This window comes from Hevea brasiliensis, chromosome 12 (genome assembly GCF_030052815.1).
Source record: "Hevea brasiliensis isolate MT/VB/25A 57/8 chromosome 12, ASM3005281v1, whole genome shotgun sequence".
Lineage (NCBI taxonomy): Eukaryota > Viridiplantae > Streptophyta > Magnoliopsida > Malpighiales > Euphorbiaceae > Hevea > Hevea brasiliensis.
The window spans coordinates 69,260,863-69,284,864 of record NC_079504.1 but is presented as its reverse complement, the minus strand read 5'-3'; the positions used below and the strand labels follow the sequence as shown (position 1 = coordinate 69,284,864).

Sequence of the window (24,002 nt, the reverse complement as noted above, 5' to 3'; positions counted from 1 at the left end):
TAATTACCCATTTTATGTGCATTAAAAATCTACCTTAAGTAGTGTATGGAATATGCAGCCATTTAACAAAACCACCAATAATGGAGCTACAAGATGTAGCTTATCCAACCCAAACCGATACTTATTACATAGGAATCAAATGAAGAATTATATTGTGTTTGGTAGATCATAATTTTAAGTAAAGAAATGCTATGGAATAACTTTAGCTTTCATTATTCTAATTCATCCAACAGATTGTACTAATATTGCAGTTTAGCTAAAGCAAAAGAGAAAAGCAGCAGATTCTGTAGAAGCAAAAGCAGAGGTTCAATTACAACCAACATCAGTAACAACAACAAGAAGTACCATTTTGAATTCAATTACAACATTACAAATGATACATGGAAATCATCTGCTACAAATTGAAGCAAAAGCAAACCTGAACAACAAACCATCAATTAGAACGCTTAGGAGAAGAAGACGAAGACGACGGAGAAGGAGAAGAAACCAAATGCCTCCACAGGTATCGTCCACTCGCCATGTCCACGCAGGTCCAAAATCCAGATTCTATTGCAGATCGAACCTGCACTTGAAACAGTGTAGATTTTAATTTAGGCGATTAACGACATGAAAAAAAAAAAAAAAGTGAAAATGTGAAACCCTAGAGAAGGAAGAGAGACCTTGGAGGGAAATGGACGATCATTAGTGGAAGATTCGTCGGAATCATTGTCGTCGGTGATAAGGGGCCGTGATTTGAAGTTTCTTACAACGAAAAATCCGGCGAGAGTAGCAGAGAGAAATATCAGAATAATCCTCAATGGGCACATTTTCTTTTCCCCAGAAGCGATCAACGCACGATTTAGAAAGGCAAATTGTATCACACTCAATAAGTTAGTCCACTGAATATTACATAAAAGTAATTATATTTTATATTTAAAAAATATTAAATTTATAGAACGCATTTCAACGTAACATTATAAATCTTTGCTATTGGAAAATTTATATTTTACGTGTTTCACAACCAGTTTTTTTATAATTTAATCCTAAAAATTAAAACAACAGTCAACTCCAATATAAAAAATTAAATTATTATAAATATCAAAATTTTAAAAATTAAAATATTATAAAAATAAATATAATTAATAAAATAAGATACCTTCTATGATTATTTAATTTCATATAAATATAATTATTTTATTACGAAATAATTAAGAAAATTCTATTAACTTAAAAAAAATAAAACTTCTTCTTGTAAAAAAAATATATATATAATATTTTTTAAAAAATATAATAATATTTAATAAATCTAAACCTGTTCCTATAATTTTTTTAACAAAATTTACCATATATAATTCATTTCTTAGATTTTTTTATTTTAAAACTATTATACATACTTTTTTATTTAAGAAAACTTTATTTTTTAAAATTAATAAAATTTTTATAATTCATTAATTTATAAAAAAAATTATTTATAAAATTATTTATAAATTTATGTGAAATTCTTATTTTTTATAATAAAATAATTATATTTTATATAAAATTAAATAATTATAAAATTTCTTATTTAACAATTATAGTTTTTAACTTAATAAAATTATTTTATTAATAAAAATATAATAGAGCGATTAAATTATAATTTTGATAATACTTACATTTGAGGAGTGAAGCTGAAGTTTTTCTAAAGGAAAATTTCAAAGGAAATGGCCGCCACTATAGTGGTGGGCCCTGGGCTGCATGTGATAGTGGTACTTTACCTAATTTGTCGACATTACAGTGGTTATGAGGTTTTTATTTATTTATTAATTATTTAGTTTAATAAAAAATGACTTATTTACATAGTTTGATTTTTCAATCATAGGGAAGACTTACCTAATATATCATTCATATTTGGGTTCAAATATAAAATACTAAATTTATTGGTTGATTTTTTAAACAATTCATAGTATCACTCATAACAACAAAAAATATAAATAAATAAAAGATCTAATAAATAAAATAGAAAATATTTTTAGTAAACCTATGTAAAATAGAAAATATTTTTAGTAAACCTATGTTCTTTCAGAACTATATATATATATATATATATATATATATAAAAGGTTGAGTAAAATTCGATTCAAATCGAAAAATCAAACCGAACTGAGTTAATTCGATTTAATCGATTCGATTTTACATTATAAAAATTTTGATTATTTTGATTTGATTTTGAAGAGAAAAAAATCGATTAAACCGAACCGAACTAAATAGTAATTTATATAGTCAAATTGAACTAAATTGAACCAAATCGATTTTTGAATTGATTTATTTTTATAAAAAATTTATGAATTATATTTAATTATATATATATTAATTGTTTAATTTCATTGATTAATAGTTATTAGGTTCAAACCAAATTAAAATTAGACCAAATAACTTGAAAATTAAGTCTAAATTAAAAAATCAATAAAAAATCAAACCGATCGATTTAAATCAAACCGAACTGATATAGAACGGTTTGATTCGATTCAATTTTCACTCATTTCGATTCGATTTCAAAAATTTATGATTCGATTTTTATAATTTAATTCGATTTGATTTGATTCAAACCGAATGCCCATCCCTCTATATATATATATATATATATATATATATATATATATATAGTTTCTATTTTCATTTTGTTTTTAACCTTTGAAGTAAAAAAATCATTTGAATTTAAAAAGGAATAATACAAGGTATAGTTATGTTCAAAATTAATTGTTTGAAATCATTAATTGCATGTAATTAATGCCAAGTGAATTGAAGATAAAGGGTTTTGATTACATAGGCAACTTCAGCACACCGAATTAATTTTAAAAACATTTTCATATAATAATTATTTTATATTTTGTTGCCGTGTCATATTCTACTTTATAATATGATTTATCTATTTTTAATTATTTAAATTATAATTAAATTATTAATTCTAACTTGTAAATTATTTAATTGTTACCCCTTAATACTATAATAAGTAACCACTCTTATAAGTAATTAATTACATATATTTATACTCACTATATACATATATATTATAAAATCATCATTAAAAAGTTGAAGAAATAAAAAAAATAATAATAAAATATACAATAATTAATAAAAATTTAAAATATTATATTATTTTTATATATTAAAATTTTTAAAAAAATTATAAATTAAAATTATTAATAGCCTCGTGCATTTAATAAGAGCAATTCCATAGCATAATTCTAGACCAAACATAACAACAGTTATTCAACACGAACTACCGATTCCATTCCCACGTCATTCCATGCCATTTCAAGAAACAAAATAAAGCTTATTATTTGTTACATACACCAGCCATTAGAATTCTACCCTGATCTCATATTGGCTGTTTAAAAACAAAAATCATTCAAAAAAAAATATTTAATTTAATTCTCACAATCATATTATTTTTGACATAATTCCTATTTCTTTTAAAATATTATTTGCAATTACAAAAGAATTGAAATTGAATTCTTTCTCCCATTAAGTTTGTAAACATGAGAAGTAATAAAAATAAAATCAATTGAATTGAGTTCTTTGTAAAATTTTAGTTTCCAATAGGGGCATTGGGTCCTAAATTCTATTTGTTCAGATCAATATCATTATATGCATAATGCTCATGAGTAAATCAGCCATTGCACTAGCATTATAATTCCAGAAATGATGAGCTTTTCCAAATTTGATACCCACTCCAGAGCGATCGAAGAATCAGTCAACCAGTTTACAGATCCTAATGTTCTCTCAATAGCAGAAAGATCTACGAAATATCAGGAGCAAAATGATTTCTTTTGACAATGTGAAAATCTAAAAATCTCAGGTGATCAAATATTTCACCAAATATCTGCAATCTGAACATCTATTTATCTTATGAAGTCTTCAACTCTACAAGTGTCATCATGCTGGCTAATGCAGGCAGGCTATCAGCACCCAATGGACAAAAACGATGGAACAAATATTCAGCGTCAAACCATCCAATGAAATTTTTGCTTTCAGTTCAGTCATGCCAATCCTAGAACATTTACATAAACAATAAGCCACATCCTGCATGGATCAAATGATAATTGCCCAGCCATGAGTTACTAAGGGAAAAGGCAGAAATAAGAAGTCGAGTAGGAACCACCATATAAACTGACTAGTCCATATTAAAATGATATTAAAGGCATAACTATGAACTCAATGACAACCTAGTTTGAGCATGAGCCATTACAAACAGGTTAAACAAGACTTGTTGGGTGAGAGAAAGATATGCCAGATCAATTGATTTGCATGGGTGCAAGGCTCGCTCCATGAATAAAGATTCTCCAAATTATACAACAGGCTTTACCCATGAAGTACAAACCTGACCATGAATTAGAGCTTGGCAAACCGAGCAATCTTGGAAAGCACTGTTCTTAAACTTCGGATACCAGCTCCAGATTTTGAGCTTACCATCATCTGTAGTAGAACCAAAGGACTTAGATTGGCCCTATTAAAATAAATAAAACAAATCAAATAGCTCAATCAAATTGTTCATACCACAGGTTGAACTATAGACTTGTTTGCCTTGAGGCTCTGCAAAATTATATGGCACTATAAAATATTAGTCTCAAAGAAGTGCTGCTAAACTTTGAACATAGCACCATCTATGCATATACAAAATTCACCTCTTCAATTTGCATTGCACGGCGTGCCACATCAATTGGAAATATTACATCTGTCTTGGTCAATACAATCTGATATTTGGTCTGAGATCTGTAAAATTAATTAAATTTAGCACATAGTTATAGACAATGCATATGGCAAAAGTATAACCATTAAAAGTGGAAATAAATTGGCAAGTGCATTACTTTCCAATGTAATGAAAAAAAATTGGTAAGTGCATATGGACCAACCATACTTTCTAATATAGTCTCCCAGCATTTTTGGATGTTCATTTCTGAGTGGTATAAAATAGGATTGACAACTGACACTACAAAATATGGAGGAGAAAGAGAAGAAAAAGCAGAAGCAGAAAGAGAAGCAACACAGGCAAAGTCTTATACAATGTTGCCAACATGCAAAATTAAATAATAGATCTGTATACAAAAACAATGGCAGAAAGTTCTTGCAAATTACATGCCCGAAAGATCATCGACAAAAAAGAAACATTAGTTTTAATTTGGTTTAACTTGCAAGTTAGGATGTAAACAAGTCAAGCAACTTGATTGACAAAATATTTGAATTCAACCAGAGTTTAATAACTCAAAAGTAAGAAGTTAAGCCAAGTTCAAGTACTACAATATTCAAATCAAGTAGCTCATGAACCAAGTCAAGTATTTAGATTTTGATATAACTATAATATTATATGGCATATTCAAATAAGAAGTTATAATATTACCCTTTTACCCTAAATATATGAAATTAAAAGACCAATTCAAGCTCTAACAAGAACACACTTAGTTTATTCAACATCATTTAAAAACATGTATTCAGCATCATTTAAAACCCTGACTTGATTTAATAACCGAGTAAAGTCAAGCTTCGGTATTGAATACCAAATCAGGCTTGAGTTTTACTATGAAAAATAAAGCTCAATCAAGTTCTATTCGAGTTTCAAATATTGAGTGTTTTAGTCAACTCGAGTTTGAATAGTGTTCTATATTGACTCGAATAAAGTTGATTACATTCATGATGGCAAATATACCTCACTATGAATGCATACTATTTGTGGGATAGGTGCAACGTGCAATTTATAATACAATGCAACTCCATAAAAATGGCCATCGGTGTATAGGTATGAATTCATACCTTTCCATTAAATCAATGAGTTCATGGTCTCTTGGCTTCATACCCCATTTTGTGTCAATAAGAAGACATACTCGTTTTAAACTCACTCTGGTGGAAACATACTCCTTCACCTATAAAGTTAAACAAATTTAGAGTTAGCTGGCACATTTATTGTTCCGTCATTTTGAATTGACCTACACATATGCATAAACAATAATATATGAAGAAACTATAACAAATAAAAGTGATATTTATTGAAGTTAATGACCTATATATTGTCCCAAAAAGAGCAACATGAAAAAGTATACCAATTAAGATAAATCTAACATGCGTGAGAGTGAAAAATCAGAGTTTTAATCCGTATCTAACAACATGAATAAAACTCAACTCAACTCAACTCAACTAAGTTTTTATCCAAAAAATTTGGGGTCGGCTATATGGATTCTCTTTCTCCATTATAAACGATTTTGGGTTAAATCCTCAGAAATGTGTAATGCTTCTAGGTCATATTGTACTACTCTCCTCCAAATCAGTTTAGGTCTACCCCTTTTTTTCTTTCTATCCTCTAATATAATGTGCTCTAGTTGTCTAAATGGAACCTCCGTATATCTATGCTTCATATGACCAAACCACCTCAATCTCCCTTCTCTCAACTTATCCTCAATTGGCACCACTTCTACCTTTTCTCTAATACTCTCATTACATATTTTATTTAGTCTAGTATGACTACTCATCCACCTTAACATTCTCATCTCCGCAACTCTTATCTTAAACACCCGTGACTCCTTCAGTGCCCAACACTCACTACCATATAAAATGACCGGTCATATGGCTGTATAGTAAAATTTTCCTTTTAACTTATTAGCAATCTTGCGATCACATAAAACTCCCGTGTCATTTCTCCACTTCAACAATCCGGCTTTAATCCTATGACTAGCATCCTCCTCACATCTCCCATCTACTTGAAGGATTGAGCCGAGATATTTAAAGTGATTACTTTGGGGCAGTACCACTCCATCCAAACTAACTCCTTCCCTATCACCAGTTCGACCTTCACTGAACTTGCAATGCATATATTATGTCTTCGTTCTACTTAACTTAAAACCCTTTGACTCTAGAGTACTTCTCCAAAGCTGTAACTTCTATTAACTCCTTCTCGCGTCTCATTCATTAGAACTATATCATCTGCAAACATCATGCACTAAGAGATACTCTCTTGTATATGTTTCGTCAATTCATCTAATACTAATATAAAAATGTAAGGACTTATAGCTGAACCTTAGTGTAATCCAATTGAGATAGGAAAATCTCCTATGTTTCCTCCCACTGTGCGCACAATAGTAGTTGCTCATTCATATATATTTTTTAACACTTGTATGTACTTAATAGATACCCTCTTTTGTTCTAATACTCTCCATAAGACATCTGTTGGAACACTATCATAAGCCTTCTCCAAATCGATAAAGACCATGTGTAGATCTTTCTTCATATCTCTATATTTCTCCATCAAGCTTCTAATTAGAAAGATTGCTTCCATAGTTGAACAACTAGGCATGAAGCCAAATTGAATGGGAGATATAGAAGTGTCATAATGTAGTCGATGTTCCATAATTCTCTCCCACAACTTCATAATATGGCTCATGAGTTTAATTCCCCTATAGTTTAAGTAACTCTATATATCTCCCTTATTTTTAAAAATAAGTACTAAAATACTTCTCCTCCATTCATCAGGCATTTTCTTTGAGTTTAGAATCTTATTAAATAATTTAGTTAACCATGTCACTTCCATATCTCCCAAACACTTCCACACTTCAATTGGTATTCCATTAGGTCCACATGTTTTACGCACTTTCATTCTCTTAAGTACTTCATTTACTTCTAAAGATCTAATCCTTCTAGTATAATTCACATTCTTTTCTATTGCTCTGTAGTCTATATTCACGCTATTACCACTTTGACTATTGTTAAAGAGATCATCAAAATAATTTCTCCATCTTTCTTTAACGTCCTCATCTTTCACCAATACTTTTCCTTCTTTATCCTTAATGCACCTAAATTGATTGAGATCTTGACATTTCTTTTCTCTCCTCCTTGCTAATCTATAAATATCTTTCTCCCCTTCTTTAGTTCCAAGTTTCTCATCTAACTTTTCAAAGACCAGCGCTCTTGCTTAACTAATTGTCTTTTTTAGCTCTTTCTTTGCTATTTTGTACTGTTCATATGCCTCATTGTTATCACACTTAGGTGATTTCTTATACCATTCCCTCTTTCTCTTCACTACCTTTTATACATCCTCATTCCACCACCGTCTCTCTTTTGAGGGTGGTCCATATCCTCTAGGCTCTCCAAGTACTTTTCTAGCTACTTCTCTAATCTTTAATGCCATCTATATCCACATATCATTGGCCTCCACATCCAGCTTCCATGCTTCGGACTCGAAAAGCTCATTTTTGAACTTCACTTGCTTTACTCTTTTGAACTTCCACCACTTTGTTCAAGCTACACTATTTCTTCTAACCTTACTTGAATTGTTTATAAACTTGACATCTAAGACCGCTAACCGATGTTGACTTGTTAAAGCCTCTTCTGGAATGACTTTGCAATTCTTGTATAGAGCTCTATTTGTCTTCCTGGTTAAGAAAAAGTCAATTTGGCTTCTATGTTCCCACTTTTAAAAGTCACTAAATGTGACTCTTTTTATAAAGTAGGTATTTGCTAGTATTAGATCTTATGCTATAGCAAAATTCAGGATACTTTTTCCCTCTTTATTTCGGCTACCAAAACCAAAACAAAAACCTTCATGAACATTCTCATAACCTTGCCTATCACTTCCTACATGTCCATTCAAATCTCCACCGATGAAAACATTCTCTTCATTTGATATGTTTTGCATTAGATCATCCATATCTTTCCAAAACCTTTGTTTACTCTCACTATCTAGTCCTATTTGTGGAGCATAAGCACTAACTACATTTATTGTTTCTCCTTCTAGTACTAGCTTTACTATTATAATTCTATCTCCTACTTTTTTCACAGCTAATACAGCATCTTTTAATATCCTGTCTATGATTATACCCACTCCGTTCTTGTTCCTCTCTTTCCGATAAACCACTTGATACAGATAAAAAGAAGCTCAAGAAATATCAAGTTTTTAATGTAATAAAGGTCAACTTGCGTCCTCATATTGGCAGTGAGGGCCAATTAAGTTCAAATTCATAAATTAGGGCCAATTATACATGAAAGTCGGCAAATCAATTCAGTTAGACCCAAATTTTCCCATGTGTAATGCATGCACCATTATGGGAAGTGTCCTTGAAAATTAGATTACTAACCTCAATTCAATTACTATTTAATCTCTAAAATTTGGAAAAAGTAAAAAGTCCCTTTAAGATTTTTTTGAAAAAAAATTCAAAGAAATTGCTTTTTTAAAGAAAAAAGAAATTACCAAAATTTTATTTTCAAGAAAAAAATTTTCAAAAAAAAATTCATTTTGAAGAATAAAATTTAGCATTTAAAATTTTCACCATTTAGTATGTCTATTTAAAAGATTGCTAAATTTTGTTTTGAAACAAACAAAATTTTCTTTCAAATTTTTATTTACTATGAAAAAACTTTCTTGAAATTTTTTTCGAAATTCTTCTTTGGGAAAGTTCTTTCTTTGGAAATGGCCTTTTTCAAAAACTGTCTTGGAAAAAAAATTGTTTGTGTTGTTGATTATTTTTTTGGTTGGATTTATTGATTTTGATTTCCAATTTTGGTGTTAGACTGAAAAGGATAAAAATACATTGATAATAATTTTTTATTTTGATTTTCAATTGCATTTCGTTATCTGCCATTGTTGTGGTTTTTTGAGAGAAAGAGTAGAGTGACAGGGAGGGGCAAGAGAGAGTGCATATAGAGAGAGGGACCAATTTGTAGAATTTGACTAACTTCAAGGGAAATCCTAAAATGCCAAAATTTTTAAATCATTTAATGGTCCATTACACAAAGGAAAATTTAGGTTAAATTGACCTGATTTGCGTGCTTTTATCTATGATTGACCCTAATTTACAAATGTAAGCATAATTAGCCATCACTATCAATTTCAGGAGGCAAATTGCCCTTTCTTCCTGTTTTTAATACTAAAAAAACTTATAATTTTGGTTTAGATTTCAAAAAACACCTTATAGGCCATTGTTGAGTACTTCCAGTTCTGGTAGTCTCATATTTTTGTCTATTCAAATCAATTAGCAAGTTGTCCATTTTTGCAATTTTCAGCCTAGATGGAACAGGTTGGCTGGATCCCTTGTAGGTTTATTTTTAGTCTTATTTTAGGTCCTTAATTATTCAGGAAAACATAAATTCTATTAGGTTTTTGTGGGAGTTCAAATTCTTCCAGGATCAGAACTAGTTGTAGGAGCCCAGTATTTTAAGGTTTTAAATTCTTTGAATGAGCCCATAAATACGTATGATTGTAATGTTTTAACAAAAAGTTAATGAATGTTCAATAATTATGCTTTTTTGAATTTAACCCTAAGCACGATGCAAAAGGGAACATCGCACCTGAAGATATCAAAGTATGAAGATTAGAATCTTCATTTTTTAGTTTATTTTATTTTTTTAACTAGGACAGCAACTAGTTCTACAGCCAAAAAATAATTGTAGAAGTTTCCACCTAAATGTAGTCGTTTCAACTCAAAGGCCAAGCATAAACTGATAGTGCTAATATGTTCTTAACATTAAAGCTGTTTCCCTACATAAAATTCCAATTCAAATTCGAGTCCTACGCTGCTATAGTAATTTCAAATTTCTAAAGCAAAATTATTCTACTCTTTCATTTCAGAATTGATAATTCATATGAATAACAAAATATGAAAACAAAAACTCTACTGTACTGTTAGCGAAAGACAGCATCAATGATTGCCATGAAAATTGTATTAAAAAAAATTAAGAAAAACAAGAAAAAAATATGAAAAATGCGAAAATGTGAAGAAATTTAGATGAACTGGTTCACACTTTCTGACAGATGTTGAATCCTCTCAAAATTCAAGTGTAAAGCTAACATTTAAACAAAGCATATAAATTCCTTTAAAAAAAAAAGTTCCCTAAATATGAACTGTCCACATAACCAATCAATCACATCATTAATGCAGCAACAACCTAAAAATTTATCCACCGACACAAACCATGCCAATTGACAGGAGAAGTTATAAGCAGACACTGGTGAAAATTAGCATGTTCTCACATACCACCAATTTCAAAGGATCACAACAACTTCATACCCCAAACCATACATAAAAAACAACAGCAGAACAAAATTGAATTTCTGTATGCACACTTACAAGCTCCTCCCAAGCATCTTTAACTTCTTCTTTTGCATATGCAAATCCATATCCAGGCAAATCAACCAAACTGACCTTTGACCCCAGCTTGAAGAAATTAATAGTCTGCAAAAGAAACAATCATGTTTACCCACAAATCCACAATAACAAAAATAATACTTCACAAGAATATGATAGCACCTGAGTCAGGCCAGGCTTGTCTGATGTACGTACAACACCCCATTGTCTAGTGAGTGCATTTAGTAGTGATGACTTCCCAACATTTGACCTTCCTAACAAAGGCAATATAATCCAGTAAAATTTCTTGCAATTTCCTTAACAATTGAAAAGGATAATTATATGGGGTTACACATTAAGAAAAGGGCTATTTGAAGTAAAACCTAGCTCTCACACTCAAAAGCCCTTAAATTAACTAAAAACCAAATATCCTTATATACAGAAATTTAATAAATGAAAAACTAAATAATCCTACAAAAATTTAGAGTTACTTATTTAAGTTTGCTATTCCTAGAATGAATAGATGAAAAAGAAAAAGTTGCAAATAGATTCTTTTCTTTAAAATAAACTGGGCTTTATTTACGGTTTTAACAGAGGAAAGTCAACAAATTGTACTACTTGAATTTAACCCAATTAGAAAACTTAAGGCTCAAAACTCAAGTCGACCTCAATCAATCTTTATTTTTCACAAGTCAACTTGATAGGATACTCAAGGATACTTAAGCTCAACTTGATTACCATTAAAATTTTAGATAAATACTTTTACCAATATCGAACTAAAGCTCAAATAGATTTGAGTGAGTCACTCAAGTCAAGCATTTAACTCTAAAACTCGACTCAATTACCTAATAGAATTTGAGCTTGACTAGATAAAAACCAAGTTGAATTTTGAATATTTTGCGAGCCAAGTCCATGTAACTTGACTCATTTACACCCCTAGCTTTGTTAATTGGGAGGAATATATAAAACATCAACATCCCCTCTATAGAAATCAACCTTAGACAATGAGAATAAAACTTAGAAGAATCTAGGAAATCATAGAAAGTAATATAGAGATCCATGCTCATGCTCTCGCTCTTGTCCCTCCAGTTCATCAAGTAATTAATAGGATTAACAACTTGCTCATCATCACTACTAGCTTCCTTCTCATTTTTCTTTTTAACTAACCTTTTGTTTCTCAAGAAAATTCTGTAAGTATGCCCCTTCTCTTGTACAATTGTAATATAAAGTGGAAAGCACTTAGTTATTATTTCAAGAAGGTTTAGTAGGCATTACAATTAGTTGACTGACATCTACATCATTGAATCACACGTAAATTGGTTTGTTTACCTCCCCTTCATAATCTGTAGCCTAATCTATGAAAGATAACTCCTTATCTTTTAGGTTTTAACTCAATTCATATGCCATAATTAAGCCCACCACCAAAATATCAGGAGATGCAATCTTTGGTTTCCTTATCAAAATTACACCAAGCAACTAACTTATAGAACTCAAAAGTATAGGTATTAATCTTTGTCACCGACTCTGATCAACATCTTTATCACCCTAAGAAAAGAACATAACTTCACTTTCATAGTGAGCTAGAATGAACCACTCCTTCGTCGAATGTCTCAACAAGATCCAATTAGTAAGAACTACCCATGAACAATGTTGGCATTGCAATGCAAGATAGTACTAGTACTTGGATGCGTATGCACAGTGAACAGGAATGAAGTATTCCTTCATTGAATGTTCAACAGGATCCAACTAGTAAAAAGTACCCATGAACAAAGTTGGCAATGCAAGATAGTACTAGAACTTGGATGCCTATGCTTTCAAAAAAGTAACCACTAACTAACATAGTTGCTTTCTCTTCAATCCTCATATTACGGTTCTAAAAGTGATTTCCATTTTATTCAACCGATAATTAAAATTTCATGATCAACCTCTCCATTGAATTCAAATAATTTAATCTTGATCCTGTAATCAAGCTTGAGAAGAAAAAAAATGTGGTATAACGTCGTGGGAAAACATACACACATATATAATATAAAGCAGGGTAAAAAAAAGTGACAATATAAAATCTCCACCTGCAAATGCAATCTCTGGAAGATCAGGAGGAGGGAACGAAGATGAAACTTTTGCAGCAGCAAAAAATGTCAATTTGTTCCTAAAAATCTGTGACAAGGATAAAAGAGTCTGTCATTATCACTAGATTGATATTATGTAAGGATTTGACATCAGAGAAACAAAAATATAATCTCTCAAAATGCATAAAGCACAAACATACATTTTCTTCAATCCGTTCTCTCTCACAGCTTGTACAGAAAGGAATGTTATCTAATGGGGCAGATAACTCAATGTTGTAGCCTGCCCTTTTTAGCTCAATCAATCGTCTACGGCCTATAAACTGACAATGGAATTATCTAAAATCAAAATATAGGAAAATATAATAAAGAAACTGATAGACCAAACATCTCAAATCCTGCTCATACAAATTACATTATCTTCCACAAAGGAAAGCATGGAAGGGCTAGGTTTTATCGCACGGAATTGTGCATTCTTTGACATTTCAGCTTCTGTCTCAGATTCTTTTTTCTTCTTTTGCACACTCTCTGTGAAGCAAGTAAAAAATATTCATAAAAAAGAGAGAAAATTTACTGGTAAAAAAATGCAAGCAAAAAAAGAAAAGGAAGAAAGTGATTCAAAATGGAAACTTAATCTTCCCAAAACATAAACACAAAGCATAAGCTATAAATCAAAATAAATGTGTTTTGGATATACATCTACCCCCAACAAGCAGTTGTCAGTTGCCAAACAATTCCGAGTAGTAATTAGCAAGGCAAAGATAGAGAATACCACAGGTGAAATAGGGGCTAATGACTTGTCAGTTATGATGTTCTTACAATAAAAACTCCCCATATTTAGTCCTTTTATTTCGTACAAAGTTGAAAAACTACACAGTTACAAATAAAATAACACAACCATTTTGAAAAAAAAAATTATGGGATTGAGATCTCTACTAGGGAAACTGAACACTTGGTACCATGAATGTTAATATGAAGTACTATAAGGAGTAACAGCTTCAGGAAGTAAGGCCATGGCCTGAAAACTCAGGCGAAATGAAATTGAAAAAAATGCTCTACCATTCTAGATACTCTAAAACATGAGATACAAATAATTTAATTGACTAGATCCCAGGACTGAAAAGGTCAAACCCACAGTGAAAAATTCCATTGTACCCTTTAATTGTCTATCATCAAAAAAGATCCTACTGTAACATCCACTACTAGACTTTAATTCTATATCTTCTCTCCAGTAAAAAGAAGTTACTTTAACAATGCATATCACAAATAGCATGAACTGGAAAAATTACCATTGGTAACTATTCCATCATCTAGCCGTTTATTTGAGATGTCATGTGGATCTAACCGAATTACACGCTTTTTCTTCTTGGGCTGGCCATCTATGTCTGAATCACCATTGGCAATGCTTTGTTTGTTCTGAACTGTTTTCTTTGAAGATGTCAAATTAGGTATAATAGGATGCTTGGTTTGAATTTGAACCAAGCGCTTACTTGAGTCCAATTTGCTTTTGGATTGTTTCTTCGGTAAATCATACTTGTTAACACCCACTTTACCCTCTTCCTTCGCCCTGGCACTCCGTTTACCACTGGACACCTGTGCACTTTCCGTTGCATCTATAACATCAAAAGAAGGATGTTTTTTTTCCAAAGTAGCATTCTTCATTCTATCAGAAACCCAAATCGAGCGGGGAGGTCCTTTGCTATTTTTCCTTTTAATGGTATTATCATTCATCTGCCTTTTTCCTTTCTTAGACAAGTCTTTACTTTTTATGTTGGATGATAATTCTCCATCAACATATTGATCAGCAAATATTCTTTTCCTTGTCCAACCTGAGTTTACAGCTGTCTTGCCCTTCCCATCAACCTTACTCTCACTCCCTAGTGGACCACCATGGTGGACTTTTTTACTCTTTCCTCTTGATTTCAAGTCCATCTGTTCAGCACTCTTTCCTTTGAAAAATTTATCAATATACTTCAAAGCCTTCTATTTCTTTCTTCCTCGGAATTCTTAGTTCTCTAAATGCAAATTAGTGTTTCTTAATTCCTATCAAGCTTTTCTAGTGAAATTTCAAAAACTCAAATTCATGCCCAATAAAATCGCACTGACATAAAGCTGAAAATTATAGAATTCTGCAAAAAAATAACAAGAAAAAAGAATCGAAGAATCAGAATAAAGCATCTAAAAGCAATTAATCATGTACTATAATAATCTCAGCCTTCAGATAATGCAGAAACATGGCAGGCGGAAAAACGAGTGAGAAATGAGAATACCTTGTTCTCTTTGATCTACGGCTTTCCACTAGTGTTGGCGGTCTGTCTGCCCTACTCTTTCGCTCGAACCTATTCCATCCCTAACAAAAATGGCAGGCCCGTAAAATTTAGTTATAAGTTTTTATTATTAATTAAAATTATAAAAGTAAATAATATTTTGTTATTATAAAAAATTATTTTTTGGTATATACATTTTAATTCAATTAATTATTTAATTTTTATATTTCAAAAAATATACTATTTAACCTCTTTATTTTTAGTTAGTGCATTGTTAATTCTTCCTATTATTTTAAAGTAAAATTTTTTTTCCTAATTCAATTATTTAATCCTATAATTTGAATAATACAATTATTTAATCTCATAATTTTAAATTCATCAATTAATCAATCCCTCTAATTTGAAAAATATAACTATTCTCTTTCTTTTAACTAACTTAACTAATAAAAAATTACTTTAGAATGGCTAAAGGGACTAAATAATTATAGACAAAAAAATAAATAAACTAAATAATATATTTTATAAAATAATTAGTTTCATTAAAATTTAGAAAATATATAATCATTTTTCCTATTATTAATAAAAAAATTATAAATTACTAAAAAATAAATAAGTATTGTATATTCTATTTTTTATATTTAATATGTGTAAAAACTGTCAATAAGGTTAGAGCTTCTATTAAATTAAAAGTTTGAATTTTATTAATCGTCCTTTTTAATAAACAATATTATCTTTCAATGAAATCAATATATATATATATAAGTTAAAGCCAAAAAATGACCTCATAAAATTAAGCCATTTGGCTTATTAATATATTTAAGGTCACATTTTACAATTCACATGACTTAATAATTTGTCACATAATATTCACTTGGCTCAAATATTGATTACTTTAAAATTCAATTTATCCTCTTTAATTTGAAAATTTAAATCTTCATTTTCCTTTTTTTTTATCAATTTTATTTCTTTCAAAGTTGTAATATTTTTATTTTTGGTATTTTTATCCTTTGATTGGTATACATGAATTAATTTAAAATGTAATACAAATAATTTATCAAAATTTAAAGTTTAAAATTTAACCATATTTAAATCGGTTACTATTAAATAATTTATTTATTTATATTAAAAAATAAATTTATTTCTTATTTCTCTTAAATATTTAGCATATGACTCATTAAAACCTCTCACTTTTTACTAGCTTACAGCAATAATTTAGTTGTTTTATATTTTAAAATTTGCATAATTATTTTTTAATTATTTATTATGTTTATAATAATAAATTGTTTTTCATATTTTTTTTGTTGTGTGCATAATTATAGACTATCATATTTACAATACTTACTAGTGCAATTTTGTCAAAATAAAAAGACATATCATGAAAAATTAAAAATTTATTACTTTAAGCACAATAAAGAGGTAAATTAGATAAAAAAAATATTTGTCAAAAGATTTTATCATAAAAAAATATTTGTCAAAAGATTTTGTCCCGATAAATATATGAATAATGTACACATAAATTTTATCAGAAATCTAAACACAAAAAAAATGTGAACAAATATGAATTTTTATGAACTTAATAAAGGTGCGAGGTACAACCTCTAACATGGAATTTCTTAGATAAAAATTCAATACTTGGATTCTTTCCTTTTAAAGCGTGTGATTTAAGGGTTCGGAGAGCTTATTCTTGAATCAACAGGAAAACCTCTTCGATTTGGAGAAGAAGGATTTGTGGTGTTTGGTAGTCTTGTTGCTTGAATTGAAGACTTGTAGAGCTTATAACTTGAATAGAGCTTTAATGGCTTGAAATTAGGGCAAATTCAATAACATTTTCGTTTTTTTTGCTTTTTATTTTATAAAAACAAAAAATTGTTTTTTATTTTCAGTTTTAAAATGGATTTACTTCTACATCTACCAAATATCATGTATAAGGCACCACATAAGGAACAGGCAGCATGTACAAATAACCCCAACAACTAATAGAAAGTCACTACTACTATTAGAATCCAACACAAATCCAATTTGCACTGCCATATATACAGTCCTCAATAACCAAAAAAAGGATTACAGCAAGGCACATAAAAAAAAATAACAATTAACCATAGAAATGTTATCATTTGAAATTCTAACAGAAAACCCAACAAAACCAGAAGCAACAGGCGTATTTTTAGCCGGAGCCATTGATTAGAACTCTTCCCAGAAGTACGACTAAACCTGGCAGAAACCCAAAGTAAAGCTTAATATCAAAGACATTTAAAACAAAATTTTGAAAAATGAGTGCACATATTCATCCTAGAACAAAAAATAATCCCAAAAGAAATTATCAAGAAAAAAGACCTGCTTAGATCTAGGCTAACTTCAATTCACTTCAAGCTAGCAATATATCTACAATAAAAGCTTTGGATAAATATTATAGAGGGAGCAGAGAGTAGTGGGTAACAGACGGACTAAGGAGCACAAATGAAGCAGCTACGACTGTCTAGTATGGTTTGGAAAGGGGAGAAAATAAAAAGGTGGATTATGTAAAACTTTCTAAATTACCAGTTCAGCCTTCATGATGACGGCTGTGGTTGGGTTTCAGTATGAAGTCTTTGAGATGCAATGATTTAGGCCTAAATTAGTGAAGTGCATCCCTAGTGGAAAGTTACACCTGGAGATTATATTTTTATAAATTATCTAAATATTTTTATTGTAGATTTTATATAAAAATTACTTATTTACTTAAATAATAAATAAAAAAAAAGTTGAAGATGATTATTTAGAAGGAAAAAATTTAAATAAATCCCTATGCTTTCAATTAATCTATGATCAAATAAGTTTAAAATTTTGAGAGAATTTTCTAATTAAGATAAAATAGATTATTTTTTGATAAAAAAATTAAAATATTTTTTTTATATTTTTAATAAGAAAACATTAAAATAATAATTTTAATATTATTATTCAAAATTTTTAATGTCTAATTATTAATATAAATAAAGGAAGAAAAAAATATTTTGACATAATTTTTTTTGGTAAACTGATACAATTTAATCAATTATATATATATATATATACATAAAATTAATTTTATCTTTGATTTTTTATTTAGTTTGATTCGATTATCAATTTAAATTCAAATTTTAATAACAAATAAGAATTGGCATTCAACAATATCACAAACTTGATTGGATTAGCATTCATATTTTTTTTAGATTTTAATTTGATTTAATTTAGTTCATTTTTCTCAAGTTGGACTTGAAATGCTGGAAAACTATGATTGAAGAAAAATAAAAATAGACCCAACACATGATTAAATACATGAATCTTAACTCATATTCATATAATCATAAAATTTTTACTATATTTATTTTACTAGTCTACCATATAATTACATGAATAATATGAACTATATAAATTAATTCACAGTTTAGATGCACATCTTATTTGCAGAAACAAATTATTGTGTGCTATCTAGATGGAAGTGATCCAACAATTCTTAGACAATCGGTGGGATCATTGTAGAAATAGCAAAAAATAATTCAATCGGTGGTTCTAAACTAGAATTGGCCCGATTAAAAAACTTGTATTCTTTTTTTTTTCTTTTTTAAAAATTTACATTGAGTTTATATTTGGGATATTTTTTTTACATCAGAAACTAAATAAATGATATCTAAAAGTTTATTATAGTTTAATAATACCTAGAGCCAAACTAAAAGGAGATGGGAATCGTCCTAGAACTATTTAAAAATCAGAATCGTTTTAAAACTAAAACCGAGCTAAACCAACAATTCCAACCCAAAATCGGACTGGAGATGACTTGTGACTAAGTCTAGTTGCATGGATGCTACTGCCACCGTCTATCTACAAGATAAACTTTGATGTCTCTATTTCAAAGTCTCTCAACTGCATTAGTCTTGTTGTTTCATTTGCAATGAATTAGGACAGATTGTAACATCATTAGGAAAGAGGATTGATGAAGTTTGTGAAATGGGTTGCGCTTTACGGCTTGTCTATTATTGCTTAAGACCATGGTTTTAATAATGTTATTCTTGAGTCCGATTCTAATGATGATATTCATCACTCTAGCTGCTTTTTAGCCCCTTGCCAATTGACTATCGATGACATCGAAAATAATAGCTCAGGTTTCCATTAGATTTCCTTTTGTTTTACTAGTAGAATTTGCAACATGGTGGCTCATCATTTTGACACTTGAGTGTTATTAGGGGCAGCAATTCGAGTTGGTGAATCGTGCTCATATTGACACTAATACAACACGAACACAATTAAGGATCGACAAAAAAATTGCATGATTAATGAATCGTGTAAAAAATCTAAACACATATATGACTATTTCATTATACGGGTTACATAATATAACATGATTAACATTAAATTGTATTGAATTAATTTGACATGATTCAATCTATTTAACATGATTTGACACAAGTTAATCTATTTGGCATGGTTTGACATGACTCAACTCATTTAATACGATTTAACACAACTTAATATATCTTGTTTTACATATTTTAAACCGATTCAATATTTTTTATTTTTATAAAATAATATATTACATGAAATTTATACATTAATTCTAATTATTATTTAAAAAATTTTAAAAAATACTTATAAAATGATATAATTTTTTTACTTTGTTTTATAAATTCATAAATTAAATAAATTTTAATAAAGAAAATAAAATAAACTATAATAAAGCTCTAATACGATAAATAAGTAAGTTTATATTTACTAATTTATCATTTTCTAATAATATAATTTATGAGTTAATAGGTCAAAATAGGTTTGGCAAGTTAACAGGTCAAAATGAATTTACGGGTCACAAATTGATATGTAACATAAATAATAAAACTTTTCATAAACATATCAAGTCAAATTAACTATCAACCTATAGTATGGCATGATTATTGACATATCATAAATGAATTATACGATTTCAACACAAATGCAAATAAGCCAAACCCAAATCTTCTATTTTGGTGTCATGTCTAAAATTGCCAAATCAGGTATTATCTTACAGATGAAAATATTTTTATTGGAGCCCCTCGCTGTGCAGCTCCTTTTATATTAACTGATGCTCCGTTGTTTACAAGTTAACTTGAAAGTTCTATATTTTCCTATAATAATAATAATAATTTGTAGAATCTTGCTAGTTTAACAATATTGCCTTTCGAGCAAGAGATGGGATAAAAATATAATTGTGCAGCTATTATTTTGTGGTTTCTTGCAAACTCATCATTCTCATATTGTGATTACATTGGCCTCCTTATTTACAAACAAGAGAGGAATGAATTTACTATCTTTTTTTTTTTTTCTCTAAAGTCTTGTCAGATGCCTGCAACCCATGATCCCTCTGGTATATTACCATCTATTCATTGTTGGCAATGATGCACTCACTCATAAAATGCAGAGTTAGTTTGGGGGCTAAATTACTAGGCACAGCTACTTAAAAAACAATTTCTTTTTTTAAAAAAAAAAAAAAAAGAAAGCAAGAAGAAGAAGAGTGTCACAAACATCTCCCTGTAAGAAGGGCAAACTGCAGAGATCAGAAACAAGATAAAAACATGATTTGCAAGGATTTGTAACAAAATAAAAGTAAAGCATAAAGTTTGCTTGAGGTATGGCACGAATATGATTCAGTAGGCATTCTTAGGGAACCAACTACTAATTGCCATCATTCCAAAAAAAAAAAAAAGAGTAAAACATAGCCTATGAAGTTTTACTATGATAAGTCTAGCCAACTATAGAGAAGAAGGAAATTCATATGGAGCATAATCATGCAATTTAGCAAACATAATAACGTATCATGATATCAAACCTACAACAAGTTAATTTAAAAATTGGTATGTTATTTGTTCATTTTTTAGCAACCAAACAAAAGAAGACGATGGGTGTACAAATGCAATTCACTTCGCTAGCCCCTAAATTATATATCTATACAATATGACATATGGAAGACTCCTTTTTTCCTAGCAATATATGTGATTCTCCATAGACTCATTCAGACAACCTTTATTCTCAACATCACATCAACAACCAATCTTCATAATCGTCAATATGCCAAATGAATTTCACAATATCAGCTATCCTGTATTTGTGTCATGTCTACTTCGTCATTTGGCTTATTAACACATTTAAAGTTGTAATATTTTTATTTTTGCTTTTTTTATCTTTTGATTGGTATACATGAACTAATTTAAAATATAATATAAATCATTTATCAAAATTTAAAATTAAATTGTATTTATATCGGTTACTATTAAATAATTTATTTATAAATACTAGAAAATAAATTCATTTCTCATTTCTTTTGAATGTTGAGTATATAATTTATTAAAGTCTCTCATTTTTTACCACTTTATAGCAATAATTTAATTGTTTTATATTTTTAAATTTACATCAATATTTTTTAATTATTTATTATAATTTATTTTTTCAAATTTATTATGTTTATAATAATAAATTGTTTTTCAAATTTTTTTGTTCTATACATAATTATAGACTATACTTCAAAAAATAAGCATTGTTATAAAAGATATAGAGTTTGAAAATCAAAATACTAGAAAACAGAGATGTACGATTAATCATATAACTTTTTAGTGATTTATATAAAAAAATAAATGTTATTTTAAAAAATATAAAATATTTTATAAGAAAATTAAACAATAAAGATTTGCAATTGCCAAGAAGTATAAAAAATTCAAAGTTAGAATAGCAAATTTAAGACATAGAAAAAAAGAGAGAGAAGAATAAAATGAAAATCACAAATTAAGAAATTATTTGACATTTTATTATTATTTTTTTTTCTTGAATATTTCCTAATATTTAAGATTTTATTTAGCATATTTATTATTATAATTATGATGGACAAACTATTTTTAATAATATATGGCAATTTTTTAAACACAATTATACTATAAAAATATTATATTGTTACATTTCTATGAAGGAATATTTAGAGGAAAATAATTGATAATAATTTTAGAAATAAAAACTAAATTTAATTTAAATAGGAATATAATTATTACCAAAATTTTAATAAAAATTTTAAATTGTATTTAATATAATTAACTAAAAATAAAATTTTGTAGTATGACTTTGAAATATAAAATTTTATAAAAATAAATACTAAATTATATATTAAAATAAAAAAATAAATAAGTTGGGCAATGCATGGATAAAATTACTAGTTGATCATTTATCCTGGCCTGGGATTGGTAGAGCCTTCCTTCATATATATATATATATATATATATATATATATATATGTAATATCTTATTCAATTTTTGTAATGATAATAGATCAGGTAATGATAATAGACCAACAATATTACTATTCATATATTAATCATCAATTATTCATGAATATACCCATTATTTATCAACAATTATTTTTGTCAATTACTATTGATGCACATTTATATTAAGGTTTACTATCTTATTTATAATTACTTAGTTTCCAAACCCTAATCGGGTGATTTTGGTGACTTTCTTCTTATTGCTCAAAAGTGAATTTCTCATTCTTATTTGTAATGGGGTTAAAAAGTGCTCAATCGATACAACTGGTCAAACTAAGTCGATGGGATTGTATGACCTCACATTATCAATTCAATACGAGACTGATCATATACTAATTCATGGCTTTGAATTTCTCACTGTTTTTTCCGGTTTGTCGTCATGTTTACGCTACTTACTAGTGTAATTTTGTCACAATTGTGACAAACTAAAAATTTGTCACTTCAAGCATAAATTAGATAAAAAAAATATTTATCAAAAGATTTTGTCTCTATAAATATATAAATACTTTACAGATAAATTTTGTTTGAAATCTAAAACACTAAAAAAATGTGAACAAATATCAATTTGTATAAACTTAATAAAAGGAACGGAGTACAACCTCTAATGTAGAATTTCTTATATAAAAAAATTCAATATTTTGATTCTTTTCGTTTGAAGTGTTTGACTTAAAGGCTCGGACAATTTATTCTTGAATCGACGGAGAAGACTTTTTCGATTTGAAGAAGAAGGACTTGTAATATTTGGATAGTTTTATTGCTTGAATGGAAGATCTGTAGTGCTTATGAGGCTTGAGACTTAATTTTTTTATTTTTTTTTATCTTTTTGAAGAGTAGGGTGCCTTTATTTTTTATTTTTCATTTATAGTGAATTTCAAAGAAGATGTTCAATTACTATTTGACAAGTTTCACCATTTTAGTGGTTAACTTATTTACTTTTTAATAAATGACATAGCATTTCTTAATTAGCCATTTATCACGTATGGCAATATTTAAATGGACTTATTTAATAAAATTAATTTAATTTAAAATCAATAAAAAAGTTTGTAGGCCCAAAAGACGTGGCAATTTGTAATTGGAATTTTAAAATTTTCATTCCTACAAATGCCCCATCCAGACTTATTTATTATTTTATTTATTTAGTAAATATGTTTTGAAAATTTAAATTTTATTTGTTTACAATATTTTCAAGAAAATGATTTTATTTCTTAAAATATTATTTTCATATTTTGAAAATAGGACGTATGTGCCCATTATTGGCAGCCGAAATTCACCTAATTTAAATAGGCCAAAAACTTTCTATTTGTATTTTTTTTT

General features: G+C 28.5%; 2 protein-coding genes across 3 annotated transcripts; both read right to left on the bottom strand.

The window, feature by feature from the left end:
* Positions 1–257: 257 nt before the first annotated feature.
* LOC110635030 (uncharacterized) lies at positions 258–875 on the bottom strand. The gene is made up of 2 exons (XM_021784217.2): positions 660–875; positions 258–562 (listed from the first exon to the last, which is right to left on the bottom strand). The coding sequence occupies exons 1-2, from the start codon at positions 804–806 to the stop codon at positions 434–436; spliced, it is 276 nt and encodes a 91-aa protein (XP_021639909.2). The 5' UTR covers positions 807–875; the 3' UTR covers positions 258–433.
* A 3,082-nt stretch (positions 876–3,957) lies between these two features.
* Positions 3,958–15,508, bottom strand: LOC110635047 (uncharacterized). 2 transcript variants are annotated; one of them, XM_058131580.1, is made up of 12 exons: positions 15,400–15,508; positions 14,419–15,258; positions 13,545–13,657; positions 13,333–13,452; positions 13,133–13,220; positions 11,247–11,338; positions 11,067–11,171; positions 5,767–5,876; positions 4,644–4,731; positions 4,516–4,551; positions 4,340–4,434; positions 3,958–4,041 (listed from the first exon to the last, which is right to left on the bottom strand). In XM_058131580.1, exons 2-11 carry the CDS (start codon positions 15,059–15,061, stop codon positions 4,351–4,353), a joined length of 1,479 nt encoding a protein of 492 aa, XP_057987563.1. In that variant the 5' UTR covers positions 15,062–15,258; positions 15,400–15,508; the 3' UTR covers positions 3,958–4,041; positions 4,340–4,350. The 2 variants fall into 2 exon arrangements, with proteins under 2 accessions (XP_057987563.1, XP_021639927.2); XM_021784235.2 differs by having other exon boundaries at positions 3,958–4,434.
* Positions 15,509–24,002: the final 8,494 nt, after the last annotated feature.